This window comes from Colossoma macropomum, unplaced genomic scaffold, assembly GCF_904425465.1.
Source record: "Colossoma macropomum unplaced genomic scaffold, Colossoma_macropomum, whole genome shotgun sequence".
Lineage (NCBI taxonomy): Eukaryota > Metazoa > Chordata > Actinopteri > Characiformes > Serrasalmidae > Colossoma > Colossoma macropomum.
In genome coordinates this window covers 10,318,626-10,337,856 of record NW_023494790.1, presented here as the reverse complement: position 1 = coordinate 10,337,856, position 19,231 = coordinate 10,318,626, and the positions used below count along the sequence as shown (strand labels likewise).

General features: G+C 38.2%; 1 protein-coding gene across 1 annotated transcript in view; it reads left to right on the top strand.

Annotated features, from left to right (window-relative positions):
• The window catches only part of dock1 (dedicator of cytokinesis 1), a 293,715-nt gene that overhangs the window by 47,603 nt on the left and 226,881 nt on the right, over nucleotides 1-19,231 (top strand). The window contains 8 exon segments of the mRNA XM_036572082.1: nucleotides 1,841-1,937; nucleotides 3,049-3,197; nucleotides 4,355-4,490; nucleotides 6,271-6,428; nucleotides 8,413-8,494; nucleotides 11,168-11,303; nucleotides 14,248-14,320; nucleotides 18,600-18,739. Of these exon segments, the coding sequence (XP_036427975.1) occupies nucleotides 1,841-1,937; nucleotides 3,049-3,197; nucleotides 4,355-4,490; nucleotides 6,271-6,428; nucleotides 8,413-8,494; nucleotides 11,168-11,303; nucleotides 14,248-14,320; nucleotides 18,600-18,739 (971 nt within the window).

Genomic DNA, 19,231 nt, shown 5'->3' with positions numbered 1-19,231 from the left:
GTGCTCTTGCTAGCTGAAGCAAATGGATCACTTCAGCTTTCCAAAGGATCCAGACATCTGAGAGAAGAGGGTGAAGTTTATTTTTTCCTGAGTTTATGATTTTATTTCTGTCCCTAAGGATACCAGCCCAGACTTAACAGCTTCCTCAGTAGCTTTCAGACTAGTCTACTTTTTGGAAAGGCAAAACACAGGGTAGCCAATTAGAACAGAGTTGGAAAACGGTAATGTGAGTGAGTATTTTTTTTAGATAAATAAAACCACACAAGTGTTATGAATGGGGAAAAAAATGCTAGGAAAATATCGAACATGGCTCCTTTTAAAGCATTACGTTTAAAGATCCTATAGTTATCAGAGTTTTCAGACTCTAATCCTGGAGGTTGCAGAGCACTAGATCCCAAAGACTGGAGATGAAAGCCCTCGTTCTATGCAAGTATGCAAGATGGTGTTTCTGAACGGTGCCATAAATAAGGCTTTACAGAGCTCTCTCCCTGGGTTCCTATCACTCTTATCAGTATCATACTTTAGCTCTCAAACAGCAAGACTGATTTCAGCAGAGCTCTGCCCTTAAGAGAACTCAGAATAACCCACTTCCACATCATCTCCCTGATATGTGAATGGAGGGGAGGAAGATTTTTTGGTGAGAAACAGCTTTTGGAGATCTGGGCTTTGATTTGAGTGGAGTTGCAGTGGGGGAATAGAGCGAGTTAGATCTCGCTGTGGGAGTAATCAGAGCGCTGATTGAGAGCAGGTTTCAGAACAGCCGTCCTCGAAAGTGGCAGCGGCGTTGAACATTCATCTGAAATGACGATCTGAATGTGGCGCAGAGAGAAGGTCAGGATTAGCAATGGAGAGTGCAGGATTCTTATTCAAGGAAGATTTAGGGATGTAAGCTGAGTGAAGAGGCATTTCTTATAAAAGGACCAAGAGTTATATAAAGCAAAAGCACATTATTGTGATATTTCTGTGTCTAGACTTGTTACGGATGGATGTTCCTGCATGCCTAAATGGGTGCGTAAGTCCTGTGTGTGCAGGAATGCTAGAGGCAGACAAAAAGTTGTTGGTTGTGCAGAGTAATAAATATGTAATTACAATGTAACTTAGCTATAACGTGTGTGTATGTGTTTCTAGAAGAAGAAAGAAACATTCTTAACCTTTAAATGGAAATAACAAACAATTATATTTTAACTAGATCATCAAATATTTCACTAGACAAAGGGCAACTGTTTTTTTTATTGATTTTTTTTAACCTTTGTTTTCAGATTATCTGAAAAGAATAAAAAATAACAGAAATGGCGATACAGCGGTTTGTGTTGATGACGACAAGAAGTTATTGAGAAGTTTTAGGCACCCGGAAATTTAGTATTACGCTGTTTATGTCGGCAGGAAGTGTTTAGCTGCTGAGGAAAAAAAACACTAATATTAGACTAAATACAAATAACATCATTAATTAAGCAAGTAGTGATTTTCAACCCTTTCCAGACCTGTCCTTGTGGCAGCCCAGTATTATGCATCCAGTTATCATTCAATACTTAGTTTCACTCATCAGTACTTGTTTCACTAATCACAGTAGTGTTAAATCACTGCAAACTACTTTTTTGAAAAATAGGAAGTTGTTTTTGCTTTACTATATTTGTTTATTTGCATGTATTCCAATGGTATGTTGTGTTTTTACAAGTGAAAACACGCTTATTGCCAGAATAAGTGGTTTTAAATAATGTGGTTTGGTGCCAAAGACAATATACACACCATAATTTTATATCACATGTAGCCTAATAGTGTAATATAAAACATGACCAAATGTAATGTTTTGCTTTTCCTTTCTCTGACTCTCGCCTTTTAGGCCCAAGGAGACAGTCATTCCCACAGAGTTGCCTTTAGTGCATGAGGTCACCACCACTTTGCGGGAATGGGCTTCGATATGGAGGGATCTGTATGTGGTGAGTAATGATCTTTAAGTCGTCAGTGTGATTTAAAATGCAGCATTTGCCTTTGCCTACTGTAACGAGTGACTGTAGCATCATGAATGTGTTTTTTCAAAACATGTCTTGGAATGTCCCCGTCTCGTGGACCTAGGCCTGTCACAATTATTACATAATTGCCTAATCACAGTTATTTTAGATGATCACAATCATTTAAGACAGTTATGTAAGCTGACTGTGGTCATTTTCCACACACGTTAGATTTCACAGTCATGTTACAACAAACAAAATGTGAACTGAGTGTGTTGGTTTGAAGCAAATTAATGTAAATAAAAGAAAGCAGTAAACACACTCTTTGACATCATGGGGCTCATGCAAACAAAAGTTCTAACTTCTAACATGCTGCTTTAATGTTTGGAAGACAGTATTTTTGTTTGATGGTTATGTAGTTATGTAGTTAATTCTTTTAGCATGTATGCTGGTAGAGGGAATGCTTGCTCATATTTACGCACTAAATAAGAACATGAAACTTTGCTTACCTCTACACCTAATTCTGTAGACGTTTATGTGAGTGTTCGCACAACAAGTGTGCTGTATTGATTTGACAGTACAATCGGTGTTAGCTACTAAGTAAACATAGCAAGCAAGTAAGGTAGCTAATCAGCCAGTTTGGCCACTTGAGACTTGTTATAATAGCTTCAAACAATGAACAAGAAAAGACAGTTAAATTAGTTAATCACAATTATTTAGATGACAGTTAATCATAAGCTAAAATTTCATGAGTGTGGCAGCCCCACATGGACCGTGATGATATCACGTACTAGTCCCTCCCATTCTGGAATACAAAATGTATTGAATATATCTCGAACAAACCAGTTACATGAAAGGTTTTTGTTCTGTGAATGGAGATTATTCTACTATCATTGTTCACTTTAGTGTTTATACAGAGTCTCTGTAAAATCTGAAGTGTTTGTCCAACCATCGCCACCATAGTTCACTCGTTTGTTGTACGAAGCTAAGTTACTGTCTTGACGTATTAAAGTTCAGTCATGTAGTGAATGTTGACAGCTTAATTAGCCCTCATTGCACTGTATGCACAGACTAAACAGCCTGTGTGTGTTTTTCACAGGGTGACAAGCGTGAGATGTTTAATACTGTTCGTGACATGCTCTATGATCTCATCGAGTGGCGGTCTCAGATTCTGTCAGGAACTCTTCCACAGGACGAACTCTCGGAGCTCAAGCAGAAAGTCACCTCCAAAATCGACTATGGAAACAAGTATGTGCTTCTGCCTCTTTATTCCTGAACAGACTGACCATGTGGTGCCATTTTTTGTTTTGATTCAGTACAGAGGCAGGCAGTGTGATGGTCTGCTATGTGTATTATTTAGGGGTGCATATATATATGACGATATTTTCCATGTACATATCTGCCGATGTTGATACATAAACATTTATGAAATGTATAAATTAGCACTAGCTCATCCAGGGTTAGCCTTACAGAAACAAAATTAATATTTATTTGTAGAGGGCTACAAATGCAGCAAAATAAAATGCTGATATTTTTGCACAGCTACCCAGTGTTGCCTCAACATTCTGCTGTTCTGGAATACATTATGTTATAGAATACTGGTTTGAAATACCAGTCAACATCTGTCTAATGCTGCTGTTGATTTTTTTTTTTTTAAGAAAATATCTGCCGATATCAATATGATTCCGATATTTAATATTATGCGTTATGTTTTTACCATATTTTTTCGTATTCACTTTTCAAGTTGCTCCATCTCCGTTTTTCCATGCCAAAACTTCTGAACAATATAAGGTGGTGAAGGGAAGGTAGCACAAACCTTTGATGTATATGCTTCTTCTTCAATACGCTCAGAGGAGAACACTGTTCACTGAGCTGTAATGGAGATGTGGGCCACTTTATAATCAGTGTGAAAAGGCCCTCACAGATGGCTTATAGTGGTAGTTTACTCTATAATAATGGTAGAGATTTCACCTTGAAAATCTAGCACCCATGAGAGGGCAGGTCACCACAGAGCAGTTTAAAAGCATTTGTTGGCTTTATTTTTCATAGCCATGATGTTACAGTCTGGCTTATGGCTATACCATGACAGAAATGAATGTAGGTTCTCCTTAAGCTTCCATGCTCATTCCTGAAGCTGTAATTATTGTTCTGAGCTAATTTTTTGTCCTTTAAACAATAAATATTATTTGGATCAAAATAACATTTCAGTGAGGAAGCTATTCATGCTTTCAGGAGCTTGAGTTTACGTGTTGCACTTTTTGCGATCACTGCTGTCGTAGTGTTGGCCTTAATTGCTTTTATATCATTTTTTTTTTTACTTGTCTGTGTACTATATAAATCCTCCTTTTCTGTTCTGGTTTGTTCTCCCTCTTGATCCCTGTCCTGTCCTGCATTTTGGTGTTCAGGGTTCTAGATCTTGACCTGGTGGTGAGGGATAAAGATGGGAACATTTTGGATCCAGACCTTACCAGCACCATCAGCTTGTTTAGAGCGCATGAGGCCGCATCCAGACAGATCGAAGAACGCATCCAAGAGGAGAAGGTTAAACAAAAACAAACACACCAATATGCAATAAAGCACACAACTTACGTGCTGAAGCTAATATTTCTGCTCTCATAAGCATATGTAGCAGAACTAGGAAGCTGGTGACATGGCAGGCTTTCTAGTGTATGACCACATAATAACTGCAGAGCTACTTCGAGTCAGTGTTTCTAACATAGAAGCACACGGCATCAAAAGGCTAATTTCAGCTGCGGTGTCTTGGCCCTAATCCTAATAGGCACATTAGTTTTATTAGCTTGATATTTACTCCTTTACGCTGGAAACAGCGCAGCCCCCTTTGGCTGAGAGTTGTCCAGTTATCATTTTTTCAGTTGACAAGTGCTTCATCAGGTATCAGGTATCAGTCACAGTTTTAGTGCATGTGTGAGCTTAAAATAAATGCCTAATGTTGGCCAACTGAGACTTTTGAAATTTATGTTGGAACCATCTGAAGATGGCTAGTTTTGGGATTGTTGAAAAAAATATGCAGGCTAAAAAGCTACCTTGCTAGTTTCAATATCATTGAGGCACATAATACATCACCTAATGGCTGTACTGATTAGAAGTTTAGCAACACGTTACCACCAGAATGCAAAAGGTACTGCAGTGTGAGACATTGTTTGGTGCTCGTTAGCCCCACAAGACAAGCCCGTGAAGGGATTTTGTCTGAGTTTTCCCTGCGATTAAACATATACACAGAGAGAGATGCTCTGAGAGCAGTTTCAGCCTGTCAAACCATCTTTAGCTTCTCTTCTCACACACACTCACACTTTTACTCTTGCTTTCTCTTCTTCCTTCTTGCTGTCTCTTGCAAACATTCTCTCACTTCTTTTTCCCACTTTTTTTTTTTCTTCTGTTTCTCAGCACGCTCCAGCTGCACAGATGGGGGGGCTAATCTGAGAAGCAGGGAGCACAAATAGATGTGCTTGCGTTATCTCAGATGTTCTTTCAGTGGTTGACTGTAGCTATTTCCATACGTTCTATGCAAACAGTGTGAACGACACAGCAGCTCTGACTGTGGAGGCTTTTCTAACTTTCATACACACATGGCATGTCATTTTCTGCAGTGTTTACATTAAAATATTAGCAAAACATCAGTGTTGTTTTGAACAACTTGGCATCTAGCTTTAATCCCCTGTTGCCCTCAGGCTTTTTTGTTTAGTTTTTGTAACTAACATCAATGTGTTGTTTTTTAGAGTTATAATTACTGCATGTGTGTGTGTCTGTGTGTGTGTCTGTGTGTGTGTCTGTGTGTGTGTCTGTGTGTGTGTCTGTGTGTGTCTGTGTGTGTCTGTGTCTGTGTGTGTATTTGCCCAAGTGTGCTGTATTGCAAGTTATATTGTAAGTTATAAATGCACATTTTTACAATCACATTTAAATGCATTGTAATTCCCTGCTTCCATTCATTAATTATAATTATGTTTGTTATAATCACTTGTCCAGTGTAGGCTGTTCATATAAAATTAAAAATATCAAATGGCCTGTGAATCATTTTAGTGGCTCTTATAGTCTGCCAGTACCCTTAAAGTCACTGTCTTGATGTCGACCTGATCTCATACAACTGTCATATCAGTTACTGCAAAACGTGATGTTTAGACTTTGAATGAAACATTGAAAGCTTTTGTTTCTTTCTTTAGAGTAACACCTTGTACTTTAGCAGAGAAAATTGTGAGAGATGCTGAATTAGAAGCATTTTCCCAGCAGATCACAATGGAAGCATAGATCTTGATATTAATTTGTTAATTGTGGATGTTTTTCTTTCTTCATCTTTCCCTTCTAGTCGCAGAAGCAGAACCTGGATCTGAGCAGACAGGCCAAGTTTGCCTCCACGCCATCTTTTGCTCTTTTTGTGACACTGAAGAATGTAGTGTGTAAGATTGGGGAGGATGCTGAGGTGCTCATGTCTCTCTACGACCCGATTGAATCGAAGTTTATCAGGTGCTCCATCCAGACACTTGAAGACACGTACACATTCGTACATGCATGTGTACAAACCTCAATTCTAGACAAAAGTGAGACAGTATGTGAAATGCAAATAAAACTTGAAATCAGAAATTTGTAAATCCACTTCGACTTGTATTACAGTGAAAACAGAACAAAATCATTTAATGTTTTACCTTGTCAGCTTCGTTGTTTTTGTAAATATAGGTCAGTCTGAAATTGATGCCTGCTACATGTTCCAAAAAACTTGGGCCGGGGCGATTTAAGACTAAGGATATTGTGTTAAAGGTTAATGTTCAAATTTTAAAGATGGTCAAAAACAGGTGATACAATGAGGTTAGGGTGTAAACAACCTACCAGGAAAGGCCTCGTCCTTTTTAAGCAAAGAAGGGTCGAGACCTGCCACTTTGTCAAAAACTGAGTTAGTGAATAATCCAGCAGTTGAAGACCAATGCTCCTCAACAAGCAACTATAAGAATTTTAGTAACTGACCCACTGCTGCACTAAATTCCATCATAGGAGTGTAGGGGTGTGCAATATGACGAATTTTTTTTTTTGTTATCTTGATACACCCTATGCACTTCTGAGCATATTGTGAATATTGTCAACACTTGAAAACTAACCTACTTCAAGCTTCATTACAAATAGAGCATGATTACCCCTGTTTAATTGGGTTTAGTGGAGAGCAGTATGTGAAATGTTGAATTATAAATATTGTATTCATAGTTGTTAGCAACTTTTAAGTATTTTGTCTGTGCATCAAAATATTGTGATACACATTGTGTATCGTGAACATTTCTTTATGTGTTGTGATATATTGTTTTTTCCATATTGTCCACCCCTACCTGCATGCTTCTCTGATGGATATCAGCACGTGGGCTTGGGGAATACTTTGAATCATTGTCAGTTAGTTACGACTGTATGCAGAATGGAAACCATATATCTGCAACTTCCAGAAGTGTTGCCAACTTGTCTTGGCTTGGGTTTATCTGAAATGGACAGATGCACAGTGGACTTGTGTATTGTGGCATGACAAGTCAGTGTTTCAGATTAGTTATAGAAATAATGGACTTCACTGGGCCAAAAAAGAAATAGACCGTCCAGATTGTTACCAGTGTAAAGTTCAGAAGCTGCGGTCTATTATGTGTATTAGTGCCCATAGCATGGGTAGCTTGCACATCTGTGAAGCCGTCATTAATGCGTCATTAAAGATATAAACATATTTTGAGGTGATGTATGCTGCTGTCTAGACTGTGTCTATTTTGGGGATGTCCATACAGACTGTGGCATGATAACGCAAAGCCACATTCTGCATGTGTTAAAACAATATGGCTATGTAATCAAAGAATTCGGGGGCATGCGGTCCAGAGCTGTCTCCCATTGCAAATGTGTGGCACATTACAAAGTGCAAAATGCAGTGTAGGCCCTGTTTGCTTGTGCCCTGTTTTTGTTCATACACACAAACAAGCATGCCCCAAACCCAGAGTACACACACACAGCAAAACACAGAGCATGCATTAAAACAACCCCTTCCCTCTCAGAATAGAGCGCCCACACGTACACACAACCCAAAACACAGCATATGCATGAATACAAACAGACCAAAACACAACGCTGTGGGCACATACACACAAAGAGATCAATACAGTGTGAAACTCCTAATACACACACACACACCCACCCACTCTACTGTTCTGGAATTTTCTATTGTCCCAGGATTAAAGCCTTTAAACAGTAAACTGCCCAAAACAACAAGCTGGCCTTTAGTAAGAAGTGTCTCTGGCCAGATGGCTGATTTTCAACCTGGAGCTCTGTGAATCAGTTTAGTGGATACCTATGTCATAATAATTGCAAAGGCAATTTATGACAAATTTATGACAAATTACTTGTTACCTGTAATTCTCATGGTGTTTTTTCCTTTTATTATTTGTATTTCTTTCTCACTCCCCCATCCATTGTCTTTCTGTTCCCTCACCTGCAGTGAAAACTATCTGGTCCGGTGGTCCAGCTCAGGCCTGGTCAAGGACATCGATCAGCTTCACAATCTGAGAGCCGTATTCACAGTGCGTATCCTCGCATTCTTTGTTGCAGTCCTTATTTATTTCAAATAGACACCCCGCATTCATTTATCCAAATCCTTCTTTATGACACCAAATATTTAGGGTCTTTATTTTGTTCATTGTTGCAGTTTACGGTGATTTCTCTAGTCATGTTAACATTTAGTGATTCAGCTAAGTGTGATATTTTTGCGATCTAAAGCAGTGTGCTGCCCCGGCTGAGTAATTACAGTCTTATAAAGTGACAATTTAATTTGTGTTCCTCTGTTGTTTTGTATACATAATTATTGCAGTATAGTCGCACAGTAATTATGCCTTAATGAAGGGACTGTAGGAAACAGTACACCAAAAGAGAGTGCACTTCACCTTACAGTCCATTTTTAGAGTTGGTAACAGCCTCTGTTGATGGTTACCCTCACACTCTGTAAGGGGTGACTAGGGGACCTTTCTGACTTCTCCCTCTCTTAACAGTAACAGAACACTGACTTGGCACTGTTGATACAAAGGTCAACATATTTAGTTTGTGTGAAAATACTTCATGAGATGAAAACAATTCCATTGTCATCTGCAAGCTGTGGAAGACTGTCCTGAAATATAGTCTTACAAACCAGACTTTTCACTATCGCGAGAGGATCTGGTGGGTTTTGTCACTCAGTGTGGCCGAGTACTGCCTACTTTAAGGGCGCATTGACTGACATACACAATGACTAACCACAGGTGGTTGTTTTTGCATGATGTATAGAGGCATTAAATTAAAACTGCTACAACAAAAATAGACTCACAGTGAGTCTGTTTCAGTGGCTTAAATTATAACCTTTAATTATAATCCTGTCTAATTTTACATAACTTTATTGGTGTGAAATACCATACACTGCACAGACTTGTTTTTCAATCTAGTTAAAATATCTTGCAGCAAAAGGCTTATTGTTGTGCTGAGCAGGTGACTACTTGCTGCTGGGACTAGTTAGCATTTAGCTTGATAAGCCACAGTTTTTTTTTGCTGATGGATTAAATGCATAACCATCTCAAAATGAAGCATCTGCCTCTAGCTGGTAGCAAGATACTGACAAAATACCTTTCTCTGATGTCTGGAAGACTCTCATTGCGATAATTAATAAACTAGTAAAAATGAAATTGTGCAACCCCTAGTGCAGTGAAGGAAAACAAATATTTAGACAGGTTTTTACTATTTAATGTACTTTGAGTGCAGATATCCACTTCAGATTTACACACATAATTTAACTTTGTGAACAAAACATGTGAAAGGCTTTGTTGCAAAGCCATTGTTAGCAGTTAGTTTTGTGACATCTGCAGTAAGAAGTAAGCCATATTTGGTAACAGTGATTCCTACTGCTGTCAGGTCGTCCTGCAAATTTTTAGTTAATTTAATTAGTCCGAGAGAAATCTTGCATGCTGCCCTGTCATGGGACAGCGGTTTTAGTTCTAAGGTGTTATCTAGTGTATTATGACACCAGTTGTACCATTTGGGATGTTTAAAAAATTTTGCTAGGGCCCTGTAGCTTTTTTCATTTTAGTGTTATTTCATGATGATGTCCCTGTGAACTTGAGGAAGCTCCTTCACCATGGTTGCTGACCTTCCCAGAAAATAGCAGTGTCTTTGATAATGAAGGACAAGTGCATTTTACTTTTCTATTTTTACAGCATTCATATGTAGAACTTGATTTATTTTTATTTTAACCTTTAAATATAATGTTTAGATTTTTTTTAACTTATTTTTTAAATATTTTTTTAAACATTTATTCTTGTGAATCCATACGTTGGTCATATAAGTACAAAGTCAAAAGTCATTCTGTGTGTAAATTTGAAGTGTATATATAAATACACTGGAAAGTATGTTAAATAACAAAAACAAAAATCTGAATACTTGTTTCAGTTCATTGTATGTGTGTGCTTTGTGGCAGATGTTTCCCTCCTTCAGCTCTTTGCACCATCCCACAGTCCTCCCCAGAAAATGAGGCGGTCTGCCAAATCAGACCCCATTATGAACAATTTACCCTACATAGGGCCTGCTTAGTTGAAGTTTACTCATGCTGGAAAAGATCCAATCAATGGATCAATTGTTCCACTCCTCAGCAGACAAGGACTAACAAAGTGTGTAAGCTTAACCAAACACTCCATCATAGTGGAACTGTTACTCTAATCTTTTCTTCTAAGTATCCAGGAATTTTTTATTTATGTGTATGTATATATATATATATATATATATATACACACATACATTATATCTTAATTATGATAAAATAAAGTTTAATATGGCGGTTGCAAGACAGTATGTGCTGTGTATTGAATTGTTAGATTGCATGCTATAAATGATGATTGTGATATCAGACAAATTTCTACTGTTCTTTTTAAAAATTGTATTCAAATTCATTTTCTTTTATTTATTTAAATCATTCTTTTGTGTTTCTTATGCTTTGACCAGGTATTGCTGCCTTGTTTTCGTCACTGGACTTTGACTATAAAATATGAGCAAATATATTTTTAGATAAAAAATGTATTGTGGTACAAAAAAGTGAGAATGTCTGTATTGTTACATTCCTAGTATCTGTTCAGCTCTCTTTCATTTTCTTGCTTAGATCTTGCGCATCTATATACACACGTGATTTGTGTAGGTTATTGCTGTAATGATGTGTTTGTGCTTGTCTGGTTGCTCTGTAGGACCTTGGCAGCGAAGACCTTAAGAGGGAGAAAATCAGTTTTGTCTGTCAGATTGTCCGGGTGGGGCGCATGGAACTGCGGGACAATAACACTAAAAAGCTGACATCCGGACTTCGACGGCCCTTTGGAGTGGCAGGTAAATTTATTGTTTATAGACCCAACCTGAACCAGTTTAACCACTCAGCCACAGAGGGTCAGTTAAATATCTGATTCAAACAATTAAAATATTGGTTAACAAGTGATATTGCCTGATCAGTTGAGCATAATGTGGTCTTGAATAGGGTGAAAAAGTTGGGACTACATCTGCCTTTCATGAATAAGATATGAGGGCTGTGCTGTTGTTGCTTTATTAGGTGATTTTTGTTGAATTGTTTAGTGATGTGAGTATTGGAAAACATATGGCCCTTGTAAGCCTGGCTTTTCCAAATTAAGAGATTTATAATACGGCAAAGACAAATAAGATTGCTTAAATCTGATTGAAAGCATTCTAAAAGAGTGTTGACGAGAAAACAAGAGAGCAGTGAAGAAAGACCCCTGTCTCAAGGCTTCTCGCCTGACTGCATAAATAGATTTAGCTGATAATCAGAGGTTTTGAGAGTAGAATGAGGAATTAGAATGAGGAATTAGTGAGTGATTCGTCCCTGGTGGCAGAGATGCTGGCTCCATAGTAAACTAATTAGATTGGCTCTCAGCCCACTGCTCATCACCAGGGAAATTCAACCCTTGATTCTTTGTCCTGTAAGAGGTGACGGGAGATGTTCATCTTGGAGAGCTCATCGTCACAAATGTGATTGTTTTTTTTCCCTACGTATCGAATTTGTTATGCTTGCATGGTGTACTCATAGCTGTTGTATGCTGTGTCCCCCAACAGAGACTCAAATTGCACTTTGGATGCATATTATAAATATAATAAGTTGTCATGACGACCTTGATGCTTTGACATCGCCTGTTGTTTATTTCCCAGTGTGTGGGTATAGAGCAAGATGTATGTAAACCCTTGTGAAGGACAATGGGGAGAATGTGCCAGTATCAGTTTCAACATCAAACGTATGTTTGAAGTGGGAAGGAGAAGTGCCTCTCTTGTCTTTTTCCCCCCACTTTAACCACTGCAGAGACTTGTAGGTTCGTCAGAGAGGTTGTGTGGAGTTGCACCTGAGTGATGGTGCTTTCATCAGCACCCTGCTACCTTCATTTTGGCTCATGTGCCTGATTGGAGAGCCATGTCCTCAGCTTGTAATATCAAATGCTACAGAACCAAAATGGCTGCATTTATATATATCTATATATATATATATCTATATATATATCTATATCTATCTATCTATCTATCTATCTATCTCTATATATATATATATATATATATATATGTATGTATGTATGTATGTATATGTAAGATAATTTCTCTGGACAGAATTACTTAAAGCAAGTAAAAATTCACATATTTAAATATATTAAATATATATTTTAAATATATATCAAATATATTTAATAGTATTATAACATTCTTACAGTCTTCTCATACTGATAGTGATAAGTAGTAGATTTATTGACTGCACTTCCTTTCATATGCTCATAAATGCTCTCTCTCTCTCTCTCTCTCTCTCTGTATGTATATATATATATATATATATATATATATATATATATATATATATATATATATATATATATATATATATATATATACACCCACATATATATATATATATATATATAAACGTTCTACAATAGGCACGTGAATTGGTAACAGGTAAGGGTATCATGATTGGGTAAAAAGAGCATCCACCAAAGGCTCAGTCATGCAAGCAAAGATGGGTTGTGGCTCACCGCTTTGTGCCAGATTTCATGAGTGAGTTGTCAGAAAGTTCAGAAAGAACGCAAGATTACAAAGAATTTAGGTTTTTCACCATCTACTGTACATAATATTGTGAAAAGATTCAGGGAGTCCGGAGTAATCTCAGTCCATCTAAGGCACGGCTGGAAACCATTGTTGAATGTGCATGACCTCAGATGGTATTGCATGAGAAATCGTCATGCTATTGTGTTAAATATACACGTGGACTACTTCGGAAAACTGTTGTCACTTAACACAGTCTGCCGCTCCATCAACAAATGCAACTTGACACTGTATTATGCAAGCAGAAAGCCATACGTTGGTTCTATGCAGTAATGTCGTTGAGTTCTGGTCTGAAAGTCAGTGGAAATGTGTGCTATGGTCAGATGAGTCCATGTTTCAGTTTGTTTTTGGGAAACATGGATGTCAAGTTCTCCTTGCCAAATACGAAAGGGACTTTTATCAGTGAAAGGTGCAAATGCCAACATCTGTCATGGTATGGCAGTACCTCAGTGCCCACGTCATGGGTGACTTGCGTATGTGTGAAGGTACCATTGATGTGGAGCCGTAAATTGGGAATTTAGAAAGACATATGATTCCATCAACATGACAGCTTGTTCTGGGAATTCTATGGTTATTTTAGCAAGACAGTGCCAGGCCTCATTCTGCATGAGCTACAACAGTGTGGTATCATAGACAGAGTGTGTGTGCTTGACTGGCCTGCCTGCAGTCCAGAGCTGTCTCCTGTTGAAAATGTATGGTGCATCATGAAGAGGAGAATCAGACAATGACGACCACGGACTGTTGAGCAGCTGAAGTCTTGTGTCAAGCAAGACTGAGCAAAAATTCCACTTGCACAACCGCGACAGTTAGTATCTGCAGTTTCCAAATGATTAAAAAGTGTCATTAATAGGAAAGGTGATGTAACACTGTCATAAACATGTCTTTGTCCCAACTTCGAGTGTGTTGCAGACATTCGAAGTTTGTTTAAATTTACAAAATGCAGTTACGTTGGTCAGTGAAATCACTGGAAATCGTTTCTTTGTACTTTTTGTCAGTTAAATAAAATTCAGGAGAATTAACAAATCACCAATTCTCAGAATTCTCAGAATTTCAGTATATGAGTACTTTCTTCATTACATTTGTATTCATAATCTTTAAGGAATAGTATCATAACCCTCCTGCTTAATTAGAGTGACTCCCTGCCCTGCAGTAATAACTCATTGAATCTCTTCCTTTTTCTCAGTAATGGATGTCACTGACATCATCACAGGCAAAATGGATGATGAGGACAAGCAGCACTTCATCCCCTTTCAGCCGTGAGTATGAACACTTAAATCTGCTCTGTGAACACATGAACTCTTGAACATGCGTTTGTATTACAGCATGAACAGGTGAGATTTTTGAAAGAGCTGTGTAGGATTGCAAGTTGCTAGTCTTATTTGTATTATCTTAGGTGATATGTGCACATGCAAAAGTGTTATTATGGCCAAAAATCAAATCTACGCAAATTTCCCCTTAGCCCAAATGTACTCGATCAGCCACAACATATTTGGTGTGAAAGGTTTACTTCTTTAGTTTTGCACTGCTGCTTATGAGGCCATTGTAGCTAAAAGTAATGGAAGCTATAATCCACCGTATTAACACTGAGCAAACTGTATGCCTAAATTATTGCACACTTGCCTCCAACCACATTGTTTAGTAATCACAAACAGACTGCATATCTGGATACTAATACTGTATGACATACTTTTATGTATAAAGATGGACTAAAGTGGAGAAGATTTCTGATGACTGATATTCATATTTTTAGCTATGCAATGCACTTTTGTCCATTTTTATAGATAACAGTATCACACTGAGGAACCACATAAGTCTATTTGAGATTACTCAACATCTCCGGTTTGTGACAAGTGTGTGATGATGTAGGCAGGCTTTTTGCATGATGATAAATGGCTAATTGTACTTAGCTACATCAGCCTCGTAGCTCCAGTACAAAACTAAATAAATAAACTCTGGCAGAGCAGGCATGTAAAAAGTATTGTGTGCAGAGGGCGCTAACAATAACCCTGTGCTTCAAGCTTCCTCATGGGCAACACACTTAAAGTTTTTTCTATGGTTTGAAACTCTTGGCACCTGATTAGCTGTAGCCTGTAACATTGGTTTCTGCCGATTCCCTCCTGGCTCAATTAAGACTAACTCGTTAACTCCTGTCCATGAGGAGCTGGGAGAATGTGAGTAGCCCTTCCTCTCTCAGGATTCTCCCTCTAATTGGAAATCCTTTAGATAGAGGCTGTCTGCAGGCCTCTTAACATTTTCCAGCCCTGGATAAGCCAGGAAGCAATTAAACCCCCATGCGTTCCTCAGATAAGACGCTTTCTCTCACACTTGTGTGTATGTAATTCTACAGCATACTTGAGTAAACGTCATTTCAGCAGTTTTGAATCTTAGAATCAGAGTTTTGGTCTCTCTGGGTATGTAGTTTTTGGAGCAGCTCAGCACAGAGGATGTATATAGAAACAGGGAGTTAATTAGACTTAATGACATAATGGGCAGAATAAGTTTGAGCTAGAATCCTTTCCTGAGCAGTTAAAAGCCATTCTAGAGGATTATTTTGTATGATGGACATGCTCAGAGAGACTTTTTTTTAATTTGAGACTTTGGATTTACAGTGCAAAGTTTTTACGAAAGTTTTGTAGTTTACTCCTGTAATACTAAGAATCTTTTGCTGTCAGAAGTGATCCTGCTCTTGTGTCTGTTCACTCATAAGCACAAAACTTCTAAAACTGTGTAATAATACAAAGCTATTTCTAAAAACATTGGAAAAGCAAATAAAAACTGGAAGCAGTGATTTAAAAATCTACTTTGACCTGTATTTGAGCAAAAACAGTGCAAAGACAGTGGGCCAGCTTCATATAATGCAGCGCCAGATTACAACAGTAACACGTTGCTTATTCATAAACAAGGATTAACGGCATGTTTACAGCTTATGCGATGTGAGGTGTGGCCATGTTCCTGTATAATTTAAATATGATAGTAGCAATCCATAACACAACACATTTTTGCAAAAATAGCACATGAACCACTGCATCCGTACATGGGTCAAGTTTCAGTTTCATTTAATTTAAATAACATTTTGACTTGCTAGCTAATAATATTTTAATGTTCCATTAATATTTAGATAATGTAGGTCTTTTTTCATCTTGGAGCAGCTGTTTATATGTTAAATTGGTGTGGGGTGGTTATAAAATTCAGTATCATGGTCTTTTTATACATATCACAGTATCATACAGTCAGATGAAAACCTTTAAGGACTGCATGCCTTGAGTAAAGTACCCAAATTAAATGGTCCTTTCTTTAAAATATATCGCTAAAACATCACTGAAACAGGAAATGATATGTCAATATACCGGTATAGATGATATATCATCCAGCACTGTGCTAAATGTTTGGCGTGGAAATTGTATGTTGTAGATGATGATTAAGTGCTTTTAAAAGGAAAGGTAATGTAACACCGTGGTGAACGTGCCCCCGTTGCAACTTTTTTCGAATGTGTTGCAGGCACGGAACGGTCGTATATTTACAAAAAAAAACAAAACAATAAACTTAAAAAATCATGGTTTTGCATTTTAAATTGTATACAGGTCATACAGTATTTACTAATCACAGCTTTCTGTTTTTTATTAGCAATTTACTTACTTGGGTTTGAAACAATAATAAAAATAATAATAATAATACTAATACCATTTGTTTGTATTCTGCCTTTCTCCTGCTCAAGATAGTATGTATTTCCTCTGTTCCAATACAAGCCTTTAGAAGCTTTGGTCCTAAAAGTTTTACTGTGTTTGTTTTTTGTTAAATTCTGAACTTATAAAATGTAAAAACAGCTGTATGTCTCATTTTCTTTAAACAAATAAACAAACAAAAAACTAATTGGACTCCTGAGCGGCAAAACCGAACCCACTGTCAGGAGATTGCAGAGTCGATGGCCCTGACGATGCCACAACCATCTGTAGCCAGGAGTCCAAGAGAGCATAGATGATCTCACTCTCTCTGGATGGGGGGGGGGTAGGGTGGCCCTCTTTCTCTCACTAGTCCCCCCCAGTGCGCTGCTAGCCAGCATCTATTAGCTGACGTAACAGAAGTCACAGTTAGTGTTCTCCTCCATGCATGCTGAGCTGTTGAGTCAAATCAAAAAGATGCTGTATTGCAGTAAGCACATGCTAGCCTTAATTCTCCCAGATTGGTGGGATTGTGTTACGGGGGAGACCTAGCTAATAAGTTTGAACTGGCCACGACTAAATTCCATGAGTAAAAATACACACCAAAAAAAGGTGTCTGAATGTATGTACGTTTGGCCACCACAAGTATTTGGACACACATTTCTTACAATGGTGTTCGTAAGCTTGTATTCATTGATGTGATCATGAATTCAGAAGTGTACAAAGGCTTTTTGGATGCAAACCTGTAAAAGAATGGTCTAAACACAACAGAACGATCTAAAACACTGGCTGTTTGACTTGGTTTCATAAAACAATGAACTTAAAACGTTTTAAGTATGACACAAATGTCCAAATACTTTTCAAGCCACTGTATGTATGTATGTTTGTGTATGCATGAGTGTATGTGCTCGTCTCTGTAGCATTCTGTGTTGTCTCACCGGCGTCTGAGTTCTTTCTGAATAAAAGCCAGTAACCAACCAACCAACCAACCAACCAACCACACACACACACTTCTGCATAATCGTATTTGACGATGACACCTGTCCAGCTGCTGCAGTGTTTCCTTTCTTTCTTTCTTTCTTTCTTTCTTTTTCTTAATTTCTCAATACCATGCTTTGTAGTCATTATCCATCTCACACAATGCAGCACTTCTTCTTAGCAGTCTCTCTTTTTTTTGCCTTTCTCTTTCTTTCTTTCTTTCTTTCTTTCTTTCTTTCTTTCTCTGTCTCTCTTTTTTTCTTCTCTTTCTCTCTCAGCAATGTGGAGGGCCTTTCCCGCCGGTGTCAGTGGCGGGCATCAGAGCTGGCCGCTGTCACGCTGTCACTCATGCCCTCGGGGCAGTCACTTGTACAGTGCTAGTAGCCCTGGCTCCGGGCTTGTGCTTTATTAGGCTCAGAGTGGAGTGGGAGCATTTCTTAACTTACACTCTCTCTGGTTCTCTTCCATCACCCACGCTGTATCACTGTTTGCTCACAAAATATAGGCTTTTGTCTTCTGTCATGGTATTTGCATCACTGTTTGGTCTTTTCCCTCTTTTCTCTCCCCTTCCTTCCCTTCCCTTCATCATCCTCCTCTCCTTACCCCACATTCTGCTCATCTGCACACTGCTCTTGTTCTCCTTTTTCATCTTTTCTTTTTTTCCCCTTTTTCTGCCTTATTTTTTTCTTTTGAGCTTTCTTTTACTCTTGCATCCCTTTTTTCTCCTTCTCTTCTGCTTTTTATTTGGCTTTTTTGCTCTTTTATTGCTATTTCTTTCTGGCTCTCCTTCACTCTTACTCCTTCTACATCTCTATATTTCTCTGCCCCCCTTTCTGTCCCTCTCTCTCTCTCCCTCCCTCCCCGTGGTGTTTTGCCTGTTGTCGTGTGTGAACTCCAGGCTTGCGCTGGATGACGCCATCCGCCACAGGCAGCTGAACATCTCCCGTTTTTCACCCAGGGTGGCGGGGGAGAGTGACTTCCTCCAGAGTGTCATCAACAAAGTCATCGCTGCTAAAGAGGTCAATCACAAGGGTCAAGGTAAGCCCCTACCTCCAACCCACAAAATCCCCTAAGTACTAGTTAAGTAATCCTTTTTCGCGGTTAATTGAGTAATACGTTTTTAAAGAAGGGTCAACAAGAAAAGCGGACTTTAAAAGACGAGCATTAATAACATCAATAGCTTTTCAAAGATTACCAAATACTTAAACATCTCAAATCCACATCAAATCTCTCCTCAAATCCACATCAAATCTCTCCTGAACGTATAACTTTTGCAGTGCAGCTCAGATTCTTTTTGCATAAATTTGCATAAATAAATGAATAAATACATAAAGCAGGTATAGCCTTGGCTGGAACTGACTGAAAAATCAAGCGCAGTCAGTTAAGAGGAGGCTATGAAGCTTTTATTTATGAATATCACTATTCCTGCTCTTTCTTCATTTATTTACTTTTACTTTATTTACTTATTTACTTCATTTATTTACTGTTTGTCCTTTGTTTCTGGGACCGATTTAAACTGGATTCAAATGA